General features: G+C 53.1%; 1 protein-coding gene across 1 annotated transcript in view; it reads right to left on the bottom strand.

The window, feature by feature from the left end:
* Nucleotides 1–17,774, bottom strand: part of KIFC2 (kinesin family member C2) — a 46,125-nt gene extending 28,351 nt beyond the window's left edge. The window contains 8 exon segments of the mRNA XM_063129946.1: nt 1,630–1,817; nt 6,263–6,518; nt 7,883–8,055; nt 9,621–9,711; nt 14,872–14,893; nt 17,139–17,151; nt 17,570–17,612; nt 17,700–17,774. Of these exon segments, the coding sequence (XP_062986016.1) occupies nt 1,630–1,817; nt 6,263–6,518; nt 7,883–8,055; nt 9,621–9,711; nt 14,872–14,893; nt 17,139–17,151; nt 17,570–17,612; nt 17,700–17,774 (861 nt within the window).
* Between the last annotated feature and the right edge of the window lie 360 nt (nt 17,775–18,134).

Raw genomic sequence — 18,134 nt, 5'->3', positions numbered from 1 at the left:
CAAAACCCTGCCGCATAGGCTTACAATCTAATAGAATAATAATAAAACAATAAGAAGGGAAAGAGAATGCACCAAACAGGCACAGGGTAGAGTAAAACTAACAGTATAAAAGTCAGATCAAAATCAAGTTTTAAAAGCTTTAGAAAAAAGAAAAGTTTTTAGCTGAGCTTGAACTTGTAGGAGCCTTGTCCTCCTTTTCATATTTTTATTTATTTATTTATTTATTTTATTACATTTTTATATCACCCAATAGCTGAAGATCTCTAGGCGGTTCACAAAAATTAAAACCATAATAAAACAACCAGTAGTCTAAAAACACAAATACAAAATAAAGTATAAAAAGCACAACCAGGATAAAACCGCGCAGCAGAAATTGATGTAAGATTAATATACAGAATTAGAAAAGTAAAACTAAAAAAAAAATTTTTGGGGTCACCCTACAAAATCCTCCTCCTCTCCATTTTATCCTCACAACAACCCTGTGAGGTAGGTCAGGTGACTCACCCAAAGTCACCCAATGGGCTTCCATGGCGGAGTGGGGTCTAGAACCCAGATCTCCCGACTCCCAGTCCAACACTCTAGCTGGTATACCACAGCTGCAGAGTGTGGATGGTGCTTTGCAGAGTAACTAACAGGAAGGCAGGTCCCTGCCCCGAGGAGCTTACATTCTTACCTTCAATAGGGAAGGGGAAAGACGGCACGTGGCTCACAGCAGAAGAATCGGCCTTAGGGACACGAGAAGCTGCCTTATACTGAAGTCAAACCCTGGGTCCATTCAGCACAGTATTGTCGACACTGACCGGCAGTAGCGGCTCACCAGGGTTTGGGGCATTTGCCTTTCAGAGACCAACCTGGAGATGCTGGCAGGAATTGAACCTGGGACCTTCTGCAGGCAAAGGTGGGACTCTTACCGCTGCGCTACGGCCCCTCCCCCCCGCGTTTCGTTTACTTAGATCAGCCTTCCTCAACCTGGGGCACTCCAGATGTGTTGGACTACAACTCCCAGAATGCCCCAGACAGCTCTGTCTGGGGCATTCTGGGAGTTGTAGTCCAACACATCTGGAGTGCCCCAGGTTGAGGAAGGCTGACTTAGATGCACTTATAGGCTGGGTTAAAGTAAGGCACAAGGAACCTGTCAGTGTAGCAAAGCTGCAGGGTGTGTGTGTGCAACACCTGGACCACAGCTGTGCCAGAAGTGTAGATGGGGGACAGATTGTCTGGAAAAGCCCTATCTCTAAGAAGAAACATATTCTCCATTTTTCTGCAATACAATCCATGGCAGAGTGAATTAGGTTGCTTCATGGCACTGGGACTGCGTGTGCCTGATGCAGAAACAGATGTTTCTCCCCGGTACACACATGTCGGTGCTCATCCTGACGTGCATGTGCCTAGGTGCTGGAAGCAGCTGGCAATCACTACCACACCGTAGAGCCATAAAGGAAAACAGAAAACACTTTCCCCTAACCTGTTGCCCTCCATATGTGACAAACTACAACCCCTATCATCCCCAGCTAAGCAGCCCAATGGCCTGGTCGGCCTTGGATGACGGGATTTGTAATCCAACACATCTGGAGAGCGCCGGGTTGGGGCAGGCCGATACAAACCACACCCACCAACCCTTGAACTCACCTGCTGGTGGAAACTGCCGGCCAGGCGGTGCTTCTCGCTCTCCCGCTCATGCGCCTGCTGCCTGAGGCCCGTCACCTCCTCGGACAGCCGACTGCGCTCTCCCTGCAGGGCGGTGATGGACTCCACCAGCTGGTGCACGCCCACCGGGGACACAGAGTAGAGCAGGCAGGTGGAGGGCAGCTTCACCCCTGGCCGGAGGAGAGCCAGAAGTGAGCGCACAGCAACCATTATTATTATTATTTATTTATATAGCACCATCGATGTACATGGTGCTGTACAGATAACACAGTAAATAGCAAGACCCTGCCGCATAGGCTTACAATCTAATAAAGTTGTAGTAAACAATAAGGAGGGAAAGAGAATGCAAATAGGCACAGGGAAGTGTAAACAGGCACCGGGAAGGGTGAAGCTAACAGTATAGAGTCAGAACAAACTCAAAGTTTAAAAGCTATAGGGAAAAGAAAAGTTTTTAGCTGTGTTTTAAAAGCTGTGATTGAGTTGGTAGTTCTCAGGTGTTCTGGAAGAGCATTCCAGGCATGAGGGGCAGCAGAGGAAAATGGGCGAAGCCGAGCAAGGGAAGTAGAGGCCCTTGGGCAGGCAAGAAGCATGGCATCAGAGGAGCAAAGAGCACGAGCGGGGCAATAGTGTGAGATGAGAGAGGAGAGATAGGCAGGAGCTAGACCGTGAAAAGCTTTGAAGGTCAACAGGAGAAGTTTATATTGGATTCTGGAGTGAATTGGGAGCCAAAGGGAGCAGGCTTGGGGGGGGGGGCGGAGGCAGGACAAGGCCGGGGCCCTGGTCCACATGGGCAGGGTCCACGCCAGAGCGGATTCAAAGCAAGGGGCCATTTGCATTTATTTATTTATTTATTTATTTATTGCATTTCTATACCGCCCAATAGCCGGAGCATGCCTTGAGACCTCTCCCCATGGGGGAGCAGAGAAGGTCGCCGCAGCGTCCTTTTCCCAGGTCCCATCATCCCCCAACCCACCCACCCCCGCTTAGAGTGGCACAGCTGGAGCTCTGATCAGCCACAGTCGGGTGGGGGGAGGGGAGAGGAAGGACAGTTAGGAGAAGCCGGGGCTGCCTTGTCTCCTGGTACATTGAGACGTTCAAAGGTATAGGGACGGATTGGGCATCCCACGTGGCAGCTGCTCCTTCCCACAAGAGCCAGGCGGTTGAGGTCCAACGAACGACATGCCAGATTTAGCCACCGGCCTTATAGTCTCTTCTAGAGGCTCTCATAGAATCATAGAATAGCAGAGTGGGAAGGGGCCTACAAGGCCATCAAGTCCAACCCCCTGCTCAATGCAGGAATCCACCCTAAAGCATCCCTGACAGATGCTTGTCCAGCTGCCTCTTGAAGGCCTCTAGTGTGGGAGAGCCCACAACCTCCCTAGGTAACTGGTTCCATTGTCGTACTGCTCTAACAGTCAGGAAGCTTTTCCTGATGTCCAGACGGAATTTGGCTTCCTGTAACTTGAGCCCATTATTCCGTGTCCTGCACTCTGGGAGGATCAAGAAGAGATCCTGGCCCTCCTCTGTGTGACAACCTTTTAAGTATTTGAAGAGTGCTATCATGTCTCCCCTCCATCTTCTCTTCTCCAGGCTAAACATGCCCAGTTCTTTCCGTCTCTCTTCATAGGGCTTTGTTTCCAGACCCCCTGATCATCCTGGTTGCCCTCCTCTGAACATGCTCCAGCTTGTCTGTGTCCTTCTTGAATTGTGGGGCCCAGAACTAGATGCAATACTTAAGATGATGCCTAACCAGGGCCGAATAGAGAGGAACCAGGACCTGAAATGATTTGGAAGCTATACTTCTATTAATGCAGTCCAAAATAGCATTTGCCTTTCTTGCAGCCATATCGCACTGTTGGCTCCTATTCAGCTTGTGATCTACAACAATTCCAAGATCCTTCTCGTTTGTAGTATTGCTGAGCCGAGTATCCCCCATCTTGTAACTGTGCCTTTGGTTTCTATTTCCTAGATGTAGAACTTGGCATTTATCCCTATTAGATTTCATTCTGTTGTTTTCAGCCCAGCACTCCAGCTCTCAATGGCTCTCCGGGATCTCAGGCTGCCCGAGTTCTTCCTCAACTCTGCCACCTGAGATGGGACCTGGGGGTGGGACCTGGGAGCCTCTGCAGGCAAAGCAGACGCTCACCAGGCTGCACTTCGGTGCACTTCACACAGCCGTGGTGATTCGCCCTCCTCTGCGCCACAGGAGGGCGCAGCACATTGCTCAGCCTGGGGTGGGGATGGGGGGGCAGAATGCTGCACTCGAACTGGACTCTCATTAAAGCTGCGGTGCGCAACACGCGGCCCTCACCAAGCCCTGGCGGGGAGAACAAAGGAAGGGAGAAGCGCAAAGCGAGCAGCACGACGCCACCGAAATTTCCAGCAGCAAAAACGCGGATTTTCAAAGAGGAAGCCGAAGTAGACAAACCTTGTTGCAGACAAGCGGGATTTGGCCACTTTAGGCCTCGTTACTGGTTTGCCCCTGGAAACCCTCTGTCAGGGATGCTTTAGGGTGGATTCCTGCATTGAGCAGGGGGTTGGACTCGATGGCCTTGTAGGCCCCTACCGACTCTGCTATTCTATGATTCTATGATCAGCGGCAAACTGGCATTTTTTCTCCCAGCATCCCAAGGAGTGCAGGGCGCCCCGCAGAGTGTGGCCCACGGAGGATTCCAGGAGTCAAAAATGGCCTCTGGACCCTCCAAAGTTGCCCACCCCTGAGTTCAAGGGTGGAATATTCCGCTTTCAAGCTTCTGAATGGCTGGGTGAGGTCCATTCTCCGTGGAAGCCCTTCATTAGCCCTTGTGGGCAATGGCGGTGGCTGCAGGGTCAAGCAGCAAAAGGTGGCCACCCTGCCTGGCACAGCACATTCCCTGCTGGGCTGCACAGTATCTGCCAGTCCGTGGGACACATCCCAGAATCCAGTTAGGGCCTTGCAATTCCCCCATTTGCTGTGTGGCTCTATTAAAGGTATAGGAAAGGAAAGGAACCTCTCGTGCAAGCACTGAGTCATTACTGACTCTTGGAGGGGCAGCAGCTTTCGCTGACGTTTTCTTGGCAGGCCTTATAACGGGGTGGTTTGCCGTTGCCTTCCCCGGCCGTTATTAAGACCAGGTTAATTTTGAAGCATTTCTCTCTTATAAAGAATTCAAGTTTGAGCTGGCAGCTCAGCACTTGCAAATCTTGTCTTGCTCCTCTTTACTCGCAGAGTTGCTCTTGCAATGAATGCTTTTTCAATGCAGCAGCTTGGCTCTTGCAAAGCCTGGCTTGATAAACTTGCAGAGGACCTCCTCCTTGGTTTGAGAAATCAGGCCATTTATGCCAACCTTATCCCACCGTTCCTAAGAAGTAAGAGCAGATGAGCCTTTGGAAGAGGCAGGGTTGGATGTAGCAATTCACCTACTGCAAAGGTGGCAGGTCTTAACCTACGTGCTGACGATATTACGAAGACAACTTTCGTAGATCATAGAATCATAGAATAACAGAGTTGGAAGGGGCCTACAAGGCCATTGAGTCCAACCCCCTGCTCAAGGCAGGAATCCACCCTAAAGCATCCCTGACAGATGCTTGTCCAGCTGCCTTTTAAATGCCTCTAGTGTGGGAGAGCCCACCACCACCCTAGGTAACTGAATCCATTGTCGGATTTTAAGTATTTGAAGAGTGCTATGACGTCTCCCCTCAATCTGCTCTTCTCCAGGCTAACATGCCCAGTTCTTTCAGTCTCTCTTCATAGGGCTTTGTTTCCAGACCCCTGATCATCCTGGTTGCCCTCCTCTGAACACGCTCCAGCTTGTCTGCGTCCTTCTTGAATTGTGGAGCCCAGAACTGGACGCAATACTCTAGATGAGGCCTAACCAGGGCCGAATACAGAGGAACCAGTACCTCAAGTGATTTGGAAGCTATACTCTTCAAATACTTAAAAGGTTGTCACACAGAGGAGGGCCAGGATCTCTTCTTCAGCAGTTGGACAGTACCGTTCTGTGGACCAACCAAAACGTCACAGGAAGAACTGGGCATGTTTAGCCTGGAGAAGAGAAGATGGAGGGGAGACATGATAGCACTCTTCAAATACTTAAAAGGTTGTCACGCAGAGGAGGGCCAGGATCTCTTCTCGATCCTCCCAGAGTGCAGGACACGGAATAACGGGCTCAAGTTAAAGGAAGCCAGATTCCAGCTGGACATCAGGAAAAACTTCCTAACTGTTAGAGCGGTACGACAATGGAACCAGTTACCTAGGGAGGTTGTGGGCTCTCCCACACTAGAGGCCTTCAAGAGGCAGCTGGACAAGCATCTGTCAGGGATGCTTTAGGGTGGATTCCTGCATTGAGCAGGGGGTTGGACTCGATGGCCTTGTAGGCCCCTTCCAACTCTGCTATTCTATGATTCTACTTCTATTAATGCAGCCCAAAATAGCATTTGCCTTTCTTGCTGCCGTTTCGCACTGTTGGCTCCTATTCAGCTTGTGATCAACAATTCCAAGATCCTTCTCATTTGTAGTATTGCTGATACGAACATGAGCAGCAACATTAGGGAGGGAGATCAGCTCTTCCTTTCTCCCTGCACCCGTTTGGAACCCTGTTTCCCGAGAGGGAGCGCCTGGGACCCCTCGACTCACCTTCATGCATCTTCTCCAGGAGGCCTTGCTGCTCGCAGATGATGCCTTCCAGGCTTTCGATCAAGCTAAGCTTGTCCTTCACCCGCTGCCTGTAGGCCCTCTTCAGGCCCCGCAGTTGTTTGTGGCGACGTCTCTCTTCCTTGCGTAGGCGGGACCGATACTCGCCCGCCTTCTCCTGCAGCTGCTGCAGCTGGGAGTAATGCTCCAGGAATGAGAGGAGGTGGGATATCACGGAGAGGAGCGGGGACTCCGGAGGCTGACGCAGTGGGGAAGGGCCCCAGAGTGTGTAGGAGCCCGCAGACACGCAGGGCAGGGTACAGGAGCAGGTTAGAACACAGAAAGACAACAGAGAAGAGGGGAAGATAATGAATTTAGCAGCATGCCCTCTGGAAGGGGCAGGAAAAGGCGAGAACGGGGAAGGGGTCTTCATCAGTGGTCCCGAGCTCTCCTTCGATGCCCTCTCCCTGTTATCTTCCACTGTTTCTTCTCCTATCATCAGGTTGTGTGAACCCCACGGGAAAGGGGATGGTGTACACAGGATCCGAAAGAAAGTAGAACTCTCTATGGACTTATGGGCCTTGTTCTGTAGTACATTGGGTGGGCAGAAAGTAGATCTCCAGATGTGTTGGACTTCAAGTCCCAGGAGCCCAATGGTCAAGGAATGCTGGGAGTGGAAGTCCAAAACATCTGGAGATCCGCCCTTGCTATGAGACACTAATTGCCTACTGTTAATGGTCTGCTCCGCTCACTTCTGACACCGGAGCCTGGAAAGGACAAAAAGGACTTTAGGCTATAATGTGTGGGGTGGAAAGGTCACCCCCACCCCCAGGGCCCTTTGGATGTTGAAATGAGACCCCCAGCAATGGGTGTGGCTGCCCCCTTCCGTCTATTATGATTATGATTTGCATTTATATCCCGCCTTTTTTTTTCCTCCAAGGAATCCCAGGTGGCATACATAAGCCTCCCTCTCCTCTCCATTTTATACTCACAACAACCCTGTGAGGCAACTTGGGCTGAGAGTCCCTCTAGTTGCAGTTCTAGCACTCTCTGCTAACCACATTGACCTGGTTCGCATGACATGACAGCCCAACATGGCCTAATTTATCCCTGGGGGCCGTTGTCCTGTGCCAGGCAGTGCCATTTCTGCACGGTGCTCGTGGACATCCGGCTTACCGTGGCTTGTTGTGTTGTATGAACCCAGCCAGCAGGGGTTATTTGAGGGTTAGACAACCTTGAAATAACCCCAAAACAAGCCATGGGTTATCTGAGGGCTGTCTAACCCTCAAACAACCTTTACCACCTATGTTTGCATGACATGACAAGCCGCAGCAATTCTTGCATATTCAAAATGGCGGCTGGCTCACGCTGCAGCATCCTGAGTGAACCCACGTTGGCTTGGTGTGACATGTGATCTGTCCCCCTGAATCTCATTGTCCCCGTCCAGTAAACTGCTCATTTCCACAAAGGCATGTGAGGGAAAAGGAGAATAGGAGAGGCGGGTGGGAACGTGGAGCCATTTAATGCCATTCAATCCCACCCCACCCCCCTCGACCAACCTCCACCCACCCCGACCACCCACACGAGTCCCAGACAGGAGTGGGGTGAATTGGGGTTGAAGACCTTTCCATTGGGCGAGTCTTTCTCTGCGAGGAGCATCTTCGCCACGGCCTCTTGCTTGAGGGACCGGAACTCCGTGAGCGGGGTAGGAGCATCCCCCGAGCTGCCCCAGCCCAGGCCTTCCTCCTGCTCCTCCTCTTCCTCAGTGCTGCTGCCTTGGTTGCTGTCTGAGCTGCCTGTCAACGGACACAGCCCTGGCCAGTGAGAAACACACCAGACACGCACACACGCACACACACACAACGCCTCTCTTCAGGGTGGACCCTCCTCATAGCCCCCTCTTTTTGCTCCTGGGGGAGAGGCTATGGGGCCTGGCTGGCTGCTGCTTGAAGGAGGGGCAGCCAGCCCCCTACCCCCACCTCTGCCCCTCCTTCAAAACCTGCAAGGCTGCAAGAGCTCCTCAGCCTGCGCAGCTCAGGGCCGGCCCACGGCCTTTTGCGGCCAGAGGCAGAGCTGTGAATGGGGCACCTCCACCACCACCGAAGGCCAACCAAGTCATTTTGCCGCCCGAGGCAGAAGATCCCACCGGCACCTCTCCGCATCCCTGGCAGTAAAAATGTGACGCACGAAGAGCGAACAAAGGGCTGCCTTTTCATCCATCTGCTGCCTGAGGTGGCCACTTCACTTGGGCTAACAGCAGGGCCTGCCCTGACTTTGCCTCAGCATTTGTAGGGCAGCTCAAGACCCAGGCCTTGACTGGAACTGCTCTACAGGGCCCCACGGGCAGCTTAGCCCCACGGGAAAGATGGTTTCACTCCCGCTTCATGGCGGAGAGCCTTCCTGGCCTGAGCCTGGCTTGCGCCCGCCAGTCGACCATTACAAACTGAGATTGCTACCATGGATCCACTCCCCAGATAATAATAATAATAATAATAATAATAATAATAATAATAATAATAATAATAATTTACCCACCTCTCCCTTTGGATCGAGGCGGGGATCAACATCAAACACAATATAATACATAAAATTAGTTAAAACAGCATATTAAACCAATACAATATTAAAATAACAATCACAGCATCTTAAAATTCTTAGGTTTAAAATTCATCTGGGTAGGTCTGCCGGAAGAGACTAGTCTTTATGGCTGTCTGAAACTCAAGAGAGAGCTTTAAGCTGACGAATCTCCTCCAGCAGGCCATTCCGCAGTCTGGGAGTGGCAGAAGAGAAGGTCCTCTGGGTAACAGTTTATTTATTTATTTATTTATTTATTTTATTGCATTTTTATACCGCCCAATAGCCGAAGCTCTCTGGGCGGTTCACAGTTGCCAGCCTAATTGTGGTGGACTGGAGTAAACCCTTCCCAGAGGACCTGAGTGTGCGGGGCGGATTGTACGGGAGAAGGCGATCCCGCAGGTAACCTAGACCCAAACCATATTGGGCTTTAAAGGTAATAACCAACACTTTATACTTCTCCCGGAAACTAATTGGCAGCCAGTAAAGTGATGTTTAGGCACGGACTCCTAACCCAGGTTTCCCCAACCTGGTGCCCTCCAGATGTGATCCCTGCATCCCCCGGCCATCACGAGTCATAGCCCAGCACATCTGGAAGTAGACAGCATGACGAAGGACGACCTCACTTGATCCCAACAGTACCAAACCTGCTTGATTAATGTTATAATTCTACCGCTGTTCTTGCACAGCTGGGCTGGCCATTCAGGAGGGTGTCGAGGCTAGCCAACAATTTTAGGCTACGGGTGGAGGGCGGCAGGGAATGGGGGCGGGGGTGATGGCTACGTACTGTCCAGTTCAGCCAGCTCCTTCCAGAGGTCCTTGCGCTTCAAGGTCTTCTGGGTCCTCCTTGGTGGCTCCACACCAAATGCATTGTGGCCCTGGGAGAGCAAGAAGGAGCAGGACACCGGCATCAGCACCAGTGCAGAGGGAACCAGGAACGCCAGCAGTGTCGGCGGTGCCCATGGATGGCCCTGTTTCAATCAGGGATTTGGGGGCACCATACAGAGGTCAGCTGAGCTCCCCCCACAAAGAAGGCAGTCTTTCTACAGAAAATGGGGCGGGCTGGTAAATGCACCTCCCCACATAGGGCGGAGAAGACGACGAGGGGCTCCAGACCTCCTGCACAGGAGAAGAAACAGGGAAAGCGGCCTGATCCTGAATCAGACCCTGGGTCCATCTAGCCCAGTCCTGTCAACCCAGGCCTCATCTACACCAAGCAGGATATTGCCCTATGAAAGCGGTATACAAAAGGCCGGAGCCACACCAAGCAGGATACAGAGGTGTGAAAGCGGCACATGGTACGATGTGTCCATGGGCCCCAACGGTTGTCAGTGCACTTCAATACCGCTTCAAAACCGCCGTGTGGCTCCTGCCTTTTATGTACCGATTTCCTAGTGGAATATCCTGCTTGGTGTGGATTAGGCCACATTCCCGATCAGCGGCTCTCGAAAGTTTCGAACAGGAGTTTTTCCAGCCTTCCCTGCAGATGCCGGGAATTGAACCTGGACCTTCCGCACGCCAAGCAAGGAGGGTCTCTGCCCCTGAGGCCACCAAGAAGGGGGTGGTAGAAAGGCTTAGCAGTGGGGTTGGGCAGGGGGCAGTGGAGGGGAGGTGGCTGAGGAGGAAACGTATGTGATCGCGCCACGAGGCAGATGTGGCTTTCGCCCTGCTCTTTTGGTGGGCCAACCGTCGGCAGCGTTGGGGGAGTGCAATACGGACTTCGGAAGGCATTAAAACCACACTGCATCGACCTCCTGAGTCCCCCCCCCCGCCCCCATGATGCCCCAACACCTCCGCTACTCCCTGGAGCCTTGTGTGCCCAGAAGCAACAGCTGCAGGAGAAGGCAGTGAGTATCCCTACTACAAGCAAGAGAGCCACGTAGATGGAGGATTGCCTGCGGGGAGTGGGTGAAGGCCAAGCTGAGCCTCCCTGAAAAGTCTTTGAGTCATAGAATCATAGAATCGCAGAGTTGGAAGGGGCCTACAAGGCCATCGAGTCCAACCCCCTGCTCAAGGCAGGAATCCACCCTAAAGCATCCCTGCAGAACAATTCTTGGAGTCCCTCTTAAGGGTATTTCATTCGGCAGACATTGTGCCTTTAAGATCATGCCAGATCCTCCTCGCCTGCCTGATGAAGAGCTCCAGAGAATCATAGAATCATGGAATAGTAAAGTTGGAAGGGACCTATAAGGCCATGGAGTCCAACCCCCTGCTCAAGGCAGGAATCCACCCTAAAGCATCCCCGACAGATGGTTGTCCAGCTGCCTCTTGAAGGCCTCTAGGGTGGGAGAGCCCACCACTTCCCTAGGTAACTGGCTCCATTGTCATACTGCTCTAACAGTCAGGACGTTTTTCCTGATGTCCAGCTGGAATCTGGCTTCCTTTAACTTGAGCCCATTATTCCATGTCCTGCACTCTGGGAGGATTGAGAAGAGATCCTGGCCCTCCTCTGGGTGACAACCTGTTAAGTATTTGAAGAGTCTTTGTTCTGGCTACACAGCTTGGAGTTCCTCCTCCTCCTCCTCTGGGATTTGTGGAATTCTTAGCTGCAGGCTTTCTGAATGCAGCCTCTGCACCCCTGGAAGTCTTGCAGCATTACAGAGGATGCTGTCATGCAGCTTCCTCAGTCTAAAAGTTGCTGCCCAATATCCCCCGGCAATGTTGCAAGGGATCCGTCCTGGGACGCACCTTGCAGACTGCACAGCGCAGCCAGTCAGGAAGGGCAGCAACATGATGTCCCGGACGTGCCCTGCGCAGCGGGCCATGCAGGAGAAACAAACTGCCAACCCCTCCCTCCCTCCCTCCCCCCTCCCCCCACCAGTGACTCCTTAACCAACTTGGATCTGGGTGCAAGAGGGAAGTTACAGGGGGCTACGTGGTAGTCAATCTCCATGAAGGGGTCTTGGTTATCATGCCTTGAGTGCAAGCAAAAATTGTGGGGGGGGGGGGAGGGGGAGGTAATCTCGATTAATATGGAATTAAGGATCATGATGTTGTACAAGCCCCCAGAGAGACCGGAAGGTGGGACCCCAAGCAGGGAGATTCCTTTGGGCCAGGGAGGCAGGGAACCAACAAAGCCCACCCAGCCCTGTCCAGGGCTGCCTGACCTTGCTGAGCTACTATGCATCGCCTCGCCAGTCAAGGGAAGGACACCATGCTTGTGAAGCTGATTTAGAAACAGCCGCAGCCCGTGCCTCCCCGCAGCCCCAGTTTCCCTCACCCCGATGATCTGGAGGGCTATTCACGCAGCATGCTCTTTTAGCAACCCAAATCTCCTTTGCCTCGGGACGCTACACGCGCTATTTGGCGAAGGCGTGCGATCTGGGTATTTTCAAAAGAGCATTTCTGTTAGGTGGCAGAATAGCTCTTGCTGAACCCGTTGTATTTGGGCACAGTGACTTAATTCTGCACTGCCACCATGAGCGCAATCCAGAGTCACCCCCCCCACCCCGGGTCTAGGAGATATAGGAACACAGGAAGGCTGCCTTATAGAATCGCTGAAGAGTAGAGTTGGAAGGGGCCCATAAGGCCATCGAGTCCAATCCCCTGCTCAATGCAGGAATCCACCCTAAAGCATCCCTGACAGACAGGTGAGTCAGAAGCTTGGGTCCATCTACCCTAGGGTGACCATATGAAAAGGAGGACAGGGCTCCTGTATCTTTAACAGTTGCACAGAAAAGGGAATTTCAGCAGGTGTCCTTTGTATATATGGAGAACCTGGTGAAATTCCCTCTTCATCACAACAGTTAAAGCTGCAGGAGCTATACTAGAGTGACCAGATTTAAGAGGGCAGGGCTCCTGCAGCTTTAACTGTTGTGATGAAGAGGGAATTTCACCAAGTTCCTCATATATACAAATGACACCTGCAGAAATTCCCTTTTCAATACAACTGTTAAAGATACAGGAACCCAGTCCTCCTTTTCACAGGGCCACCCTAATCTAGCCCAGTATTGTCAGCACTGACTGGCAGCAGCTTTCCAGGGTTTCAGGCGGGATCCCTTTCCTTGCCCTACCCGGAGAAGCCGGGCATCGAACCTGGGACCTTCTAAACGCAAAGTATGTGCTCTATCACACTGAGCTATGGCCCCTGCTGCCAGCCTGTGTTTAGAGCCCTGACAGGGATCTGTGTAGAAAACCCGACTAGGCCTCACCACCCAATACCTACTTCAGCTTGGCTCTAGCATGTGCCCACCCGCAAATGTCCCTGCTCTGATGCTTTGTTTCTCCTGCAATTCTGGGCCTTTTCCTGGCACTGCGGCTCAGCTGCTGGCCTCCTGCCACAGACAGGAACTGTCTTGCCTCCAGTCCCAGCCAAGGCAGCATCACGGACGGAGGCTGGGCAGGAAGGCAGGCAGGTGGGTGGGTGGAAGAGAGCACCTCTCCTGTCATTGGGGGATCTGGAGTTTGTTGGTTGGTTTGGAGCCATGGGATTCCCAGCTCACATTCAAAGCAAAACAAGGGGCAATGTCAAACTTGCATATGTTTAAATAACTGAATACATGTAAATGAGCCATGATCCAAGGTTCATTCTCTCTCTCACACACACACACCGGCCTCGAATGCCCCCTTCCAATCAACTGTCACTGTCTGGCCACGCTAGTTGGGAAGCAGCTCCGTTTCCATGGTGACAGGTGCCATGGAAACACCATCACGGAGCGATGGGCCTGTTTGTCTGAGTCCTGCTTGCCAAAGAACGGCGCCGATTCAGATTTATCCCTCCTGCCCATCATACCTGGCAAGAAAAGGGCAGGCATCCGACGCAGGGATGTCGTGGGGAAAAGCTCCAGGGAAGGAAAAGGCGAAGAGGAAAGGGTGCTGTCTCAGGACCAAGAAACGTGGGGCCCTCCTTGGCTCAGGGTTTACGCTCCCTAGCTCAGGCCTACTTGAAGGGCGAATTCCCACCAGAGCTCAGCTCTAGAATCTCCCTTTATGCAAATAAACCGTGGGACATGCGACATGCTAATAAAGAGAGCACTTCTGAGCATGCACAGAATGCCTTCCTCCCAATACTAAGAAATAACAGACAGCTCCTACGCATCTGACTCTCCTGCCACTTCACACACTATGGATGTCCTACACAGAAAGTGCTTCCCTGTAAAACAACAACAATATGCCATCCACATTCAGATGTGTTTACCATGCAAACATCCCACATGGAAGTGCTTTCTGTGTAAGACATTTGCTGCGTGTGGAGCAGCCCTGAGTGGGCAGAGCTTTCGGTTCCCAGAAACAAATGCTGAATTTGTTCATAGTATAAAGCGTCAGGCTGCAAAAATGACATCAAAAGGATGCAGACTGCACATTATGCAGATTCCGGCTGGACATCAGGAAAAACTTCCTGACCGTTAGAGCAGTATGACAATGGAACCAATTACCTAGGGAGGTTGTGGGCTCTCCCACACTCGAGGCCTTCAAGAGGCAGCTGGACAAGCATCTGTCAGGGATGCTTTAGGGTGGATTCCTGCACTGAGCAGGGGGTTGAACTCGATGGCCTTGTAGGCCCCTTCCAACTCTGCTATTCTATGATTCTATGATCAGATATTCCCCTGCCAGAAATTTAAACGACGTACCACTAGCGCCACATTCCCTGTGCTCTGGGCCTGTCAATGCCACTCACACTGACCTGAATTCTTTCCCTCTGAAGAACTCCCAGCCCGCCCCCTTCCTTCCCCCAGAGTGGCAGGACGGCAGGGCGAAGTGACAGTTCAGAGGATGGCGCATGCGTGGAACGCTCCCTTCCCCCAGCGCCCTTCTCGAAGCCTCACGCCCCTTCCCTGCCAGCTGGAGGCTGGCATGACCCTTCCAGAAGGCCTGGGGAGGCAGAGTTGTCATTGCTCACCTTCAGTGACAGACAATGGGCTATAAAAAAAATATGTGCAGACCTCTGAATGAACTCAGACATGCCCATGAGCAACGAGTCGCTCTTCTTCCCAGAGAGAAATGGCATTCCCAAACCAGGGAGTGAAGAGAGAGAGAGGGCATGGCTGAGAAAGGGAGGATTTGCTGGGGCAGCTGGTAAGATGGGAGGCAGCGCCAACTACAACCCCCCCCCCCACGATACTGAAAAGTGTTCTCCATTTAAGTGGATTTGCATATTCACCCACACGATGTCCACAGTGCTTCATACAGGCGATGCCATTCCCCACATGGCCAGACGTGCATGTGGACCTCTCGTCGCTGGTACTATGCTTGCCTACGTACTTATGCCGTGCCACCTAAGAAAAGCTGTGAGGTCTAAAACGTGGCCTGGAACCAGGATATGTGTTCCTGGAAAATCCTGGATTGCAGAGACCCCAGCGTGCATTGCCTGTGGTGGGTGGTAGCAGGGAGGACATTCAATATACTTCGGGAGAAATGCAGTCTTCTCCATGGTAAATGAACTTGTGAACCCATCTTTAGTGATCATAGAATCATAGAATAGCAGAGTTGGAAGGGGCCTACAAGGCCATCGAGACCAACCCCCTGCTCAAGGCAGGAATCCACCCTAAAGCATCCCCGACAGAGGGTTGTCCAGCTGCCTCTTGAAGGCCTCTAGTGTGGGAGAGCCCACAACCTCCCTAGGTCACTGGTTCCATTGTCGTACTGCTCTAACAGTCAGGAAGTTTTTCCTGATGTCCAGCTGGAATCTGGCTTCCTTTAACTTGAGCCCGTTATTCATGACAACCTTTTAAGTATTTGAAGAGTGGTCTCATGTCTCCCCTCAGCCTTCTCTTCTCCAGGCTAAACATGCCCACTTCTTTCAGTCTCTCTTCCTAGGGCTTTGTTTCTCACGTTTCAGAGGAAGTGTAAAGTCTCCTGCATCCAGGCAGTCAGGGGGTCTCCCCTCAATCTCCTCTTCTCCAGGCTAAACATGTGAATCCATTTTAACTGTGCTTTCATGCTAATGACCAGAATAGTGAAATGACACACCGATCCCACACATTCTATTTTTATTTGATTGCTAGATTTCCTTCTTCTATTCTCTCCCAACTTTCAGCGTACGAGGAAGAGCCCAACGGCAGCTATCCCACGAAGCTGATGGGTGGGAGATTCAGGACAGATAAAAGGAAGTACTTCTTCACACAGCGCGTAGTTAAATTAGGAACTCACTACCACAAGATGTAGTGATGGGCACCCATTGGGATGGCTTTAAAAGGGGGTTGGATAAATTCCTGGAGGCGAAGGCTATCCATGGCTACTAGCTTTGATGGCTATGTGCTACCTCCAGTATCCGAGGCAGGAAACTCCTGTGGAACATGGGTGGGAGGGTGCTGTTGCACCACGTCCTGCTTTGTTGGTCCCTGGTTGACAGCGGGAGTGCTGGACCAAATGGACCCTCGGTCTGATCCAGCATCAGGGCTCTTCTTATGTTCTTAACAATAAGTTAGCTAAAGACCATTAAAACTAAACACTGAAATCCAATAACGCAACCCATAAAACCATAATAATGGCAGATTATGGGTATTTATGGGTGAGGTAGAGTATCTAATCCAATTTACGGATTGTGAGTGTGGGAGGGAGGGAGGGAGTCGTTCCACTGGGTTCTTCCTGCCAACTACTCTTACACGGGAGCTTTTATGTGGGAGGCGGAAGATCAATCTCAAAACCCATAGTTGTGGAGCTGTTGTCCTCTGGAGGCACAGCAGAAACAGAGCGTTTTTTCAAAGCATCCAGATCTTTATATATATATATATAAAGCTTGGTCTTTAGCAACTAGACTTCAGCAGGAAAGGGGGATTTTAATCTGGCCTCCCGGCCTTGCTGTGTTTAACTGTTTTGTAAGTGCTGCTGCTGCCTCCCTTGAGCCATGGGGAGACCACAGCAACAGAGCGCACGCATTTTATGTAGGAAGCCCTCGGTTCAATTCACCCACATCTCTGCTCAAAAGAATAGTTGGGCTGCAGAGACCCCCGTGTGAAACCTTGGGCTGCCCACAACAGTTGGAAGAGGCAGCCTTGGGTCTCGTGTGAGCCGTAGGGCAGCCTATCTAGCCAGGAATGGCGGAACACCTTGTGCCCAAGAGGGATGACAGGCAGACCAAAAAGCTGAGGGGGCCCCTAGCCGCCATTGGGCAGGACCACACATCTCCAGGAAACGCTCAGCGAGCATCACAGCCCATCGAAAGCAACGCGCTGCAGCAGAATCAGCCCAGATTGCTCCTTGCTGCTGTGGCACAGCTGGGAAATGTCCTTAGATAAGGGGGGGGCGGGGAGAGAAGAGCCACCTGTGCTGATGTTGCAACTGCCTGTTTCAGCGCAGAAATGGGGACACGGCTGGTGTCGCTTCATGGAGGGGCAAAGAGGGCGTAGAGGTGGGAAGCGGCGGCGGCGGCGGCGCCTCTCCCCTGGCCAAACTCGGTGGGTCTTTCCAGCATCCCCCCCTGCAGCATCTGGAGGCTACGTGACACGCCCCCCCCGCCCCACCCTTGCTCCTGGGTCTCGGCTGACCCCCCCCCCTCTCCCCAGGGCCCTCTGCCCAAAGTCGGCCCCTGCTGGCACTGCAGCAGCACATCCCGCCCCTCCAACCTCCTCCAGGCCGCAGCTCCCATCAACCCCAGCGATGATGGGAACTGCAGTCCGACGCACCCGGCAAGCTAGCCGTGCATCCTCTCCATCCCCCACCCTCCAATTCAGCCCCTCTTGCGTGCGTATGGTGGTGGTGTGGCGAGGATGCTCTGGAAGCCGAAGAGCAACCAGTGATGCCACACCGGCGGACCCCCCCCCCCCCGCGCCATTGCCCCCTTCCTCTGCGCCCCACAGCCCGTGCCAAGATGGGCCCCCTCCTCCTCCTCCTCCTCCTCCTCGCGAGCATCGCCGCCGCCGCCGCGCCTTGCCTGGGGGCTGCTGCTGCTGCTGCCGCCCAGGGGCCCTTCCTCCGCCCTCTCCGCCTCCTCCTCCTGGGCGGCATCCTTCTTGAAGAGGGTGTAGAAGATGTAGACGAGCAGCGAGTAGAAGGCGTACATGGGGCGGCTGGCCGGGCTCCCTCTCGCTCTCTCTCGCGCGCGCGCCTGCTCCGCGGCCCCCGCCTCCTGCTCGGGCGCGGGCGATGCCGGGTGCGGGGTGCCGCGGGCCGGGCGCGCCCTCCGCGTCCGCAGCCTGATGCGCGGGGCCGGCCGGCCAGCCAGCGCCCGTCGAGCGCGCCCCCTCGGGCCTCCCCGCCGCCTGCAGGCAGCACGACGCCCCACGGGGCGCAGAGAGGCGGCCGGGCCGCTGGGGGGCGGCGGCTCCTCCGCCAGGGCCGCGGATGCGCAGCCAAGGCAGGCGGGCTCCGGAAGAGCGAGCTGCTGGCCCCCGCCCCGAAGGGACTGCAACCCCCTGCATGC

Source organism: Elgaria multicarinata, chromosome 7 (assembly GCF_023053635.1).
Source record: "Elgaria multicarinata webbii isolate HBS135686 ecotype San Diego chromosome 7, rElgMul1.1.pri, whole genome shotgun sequence".
In the NCBI taxonomy this organism is placed as follows: Eukaryota; Metazoa; Chordata; class Lepidosauria; order Squamata; family Anguidae; genus Elgaria; species Elgaria multicarinata.
This window is presented reverse-complemented; position numbering and strand designations above follow the sequence as displayed.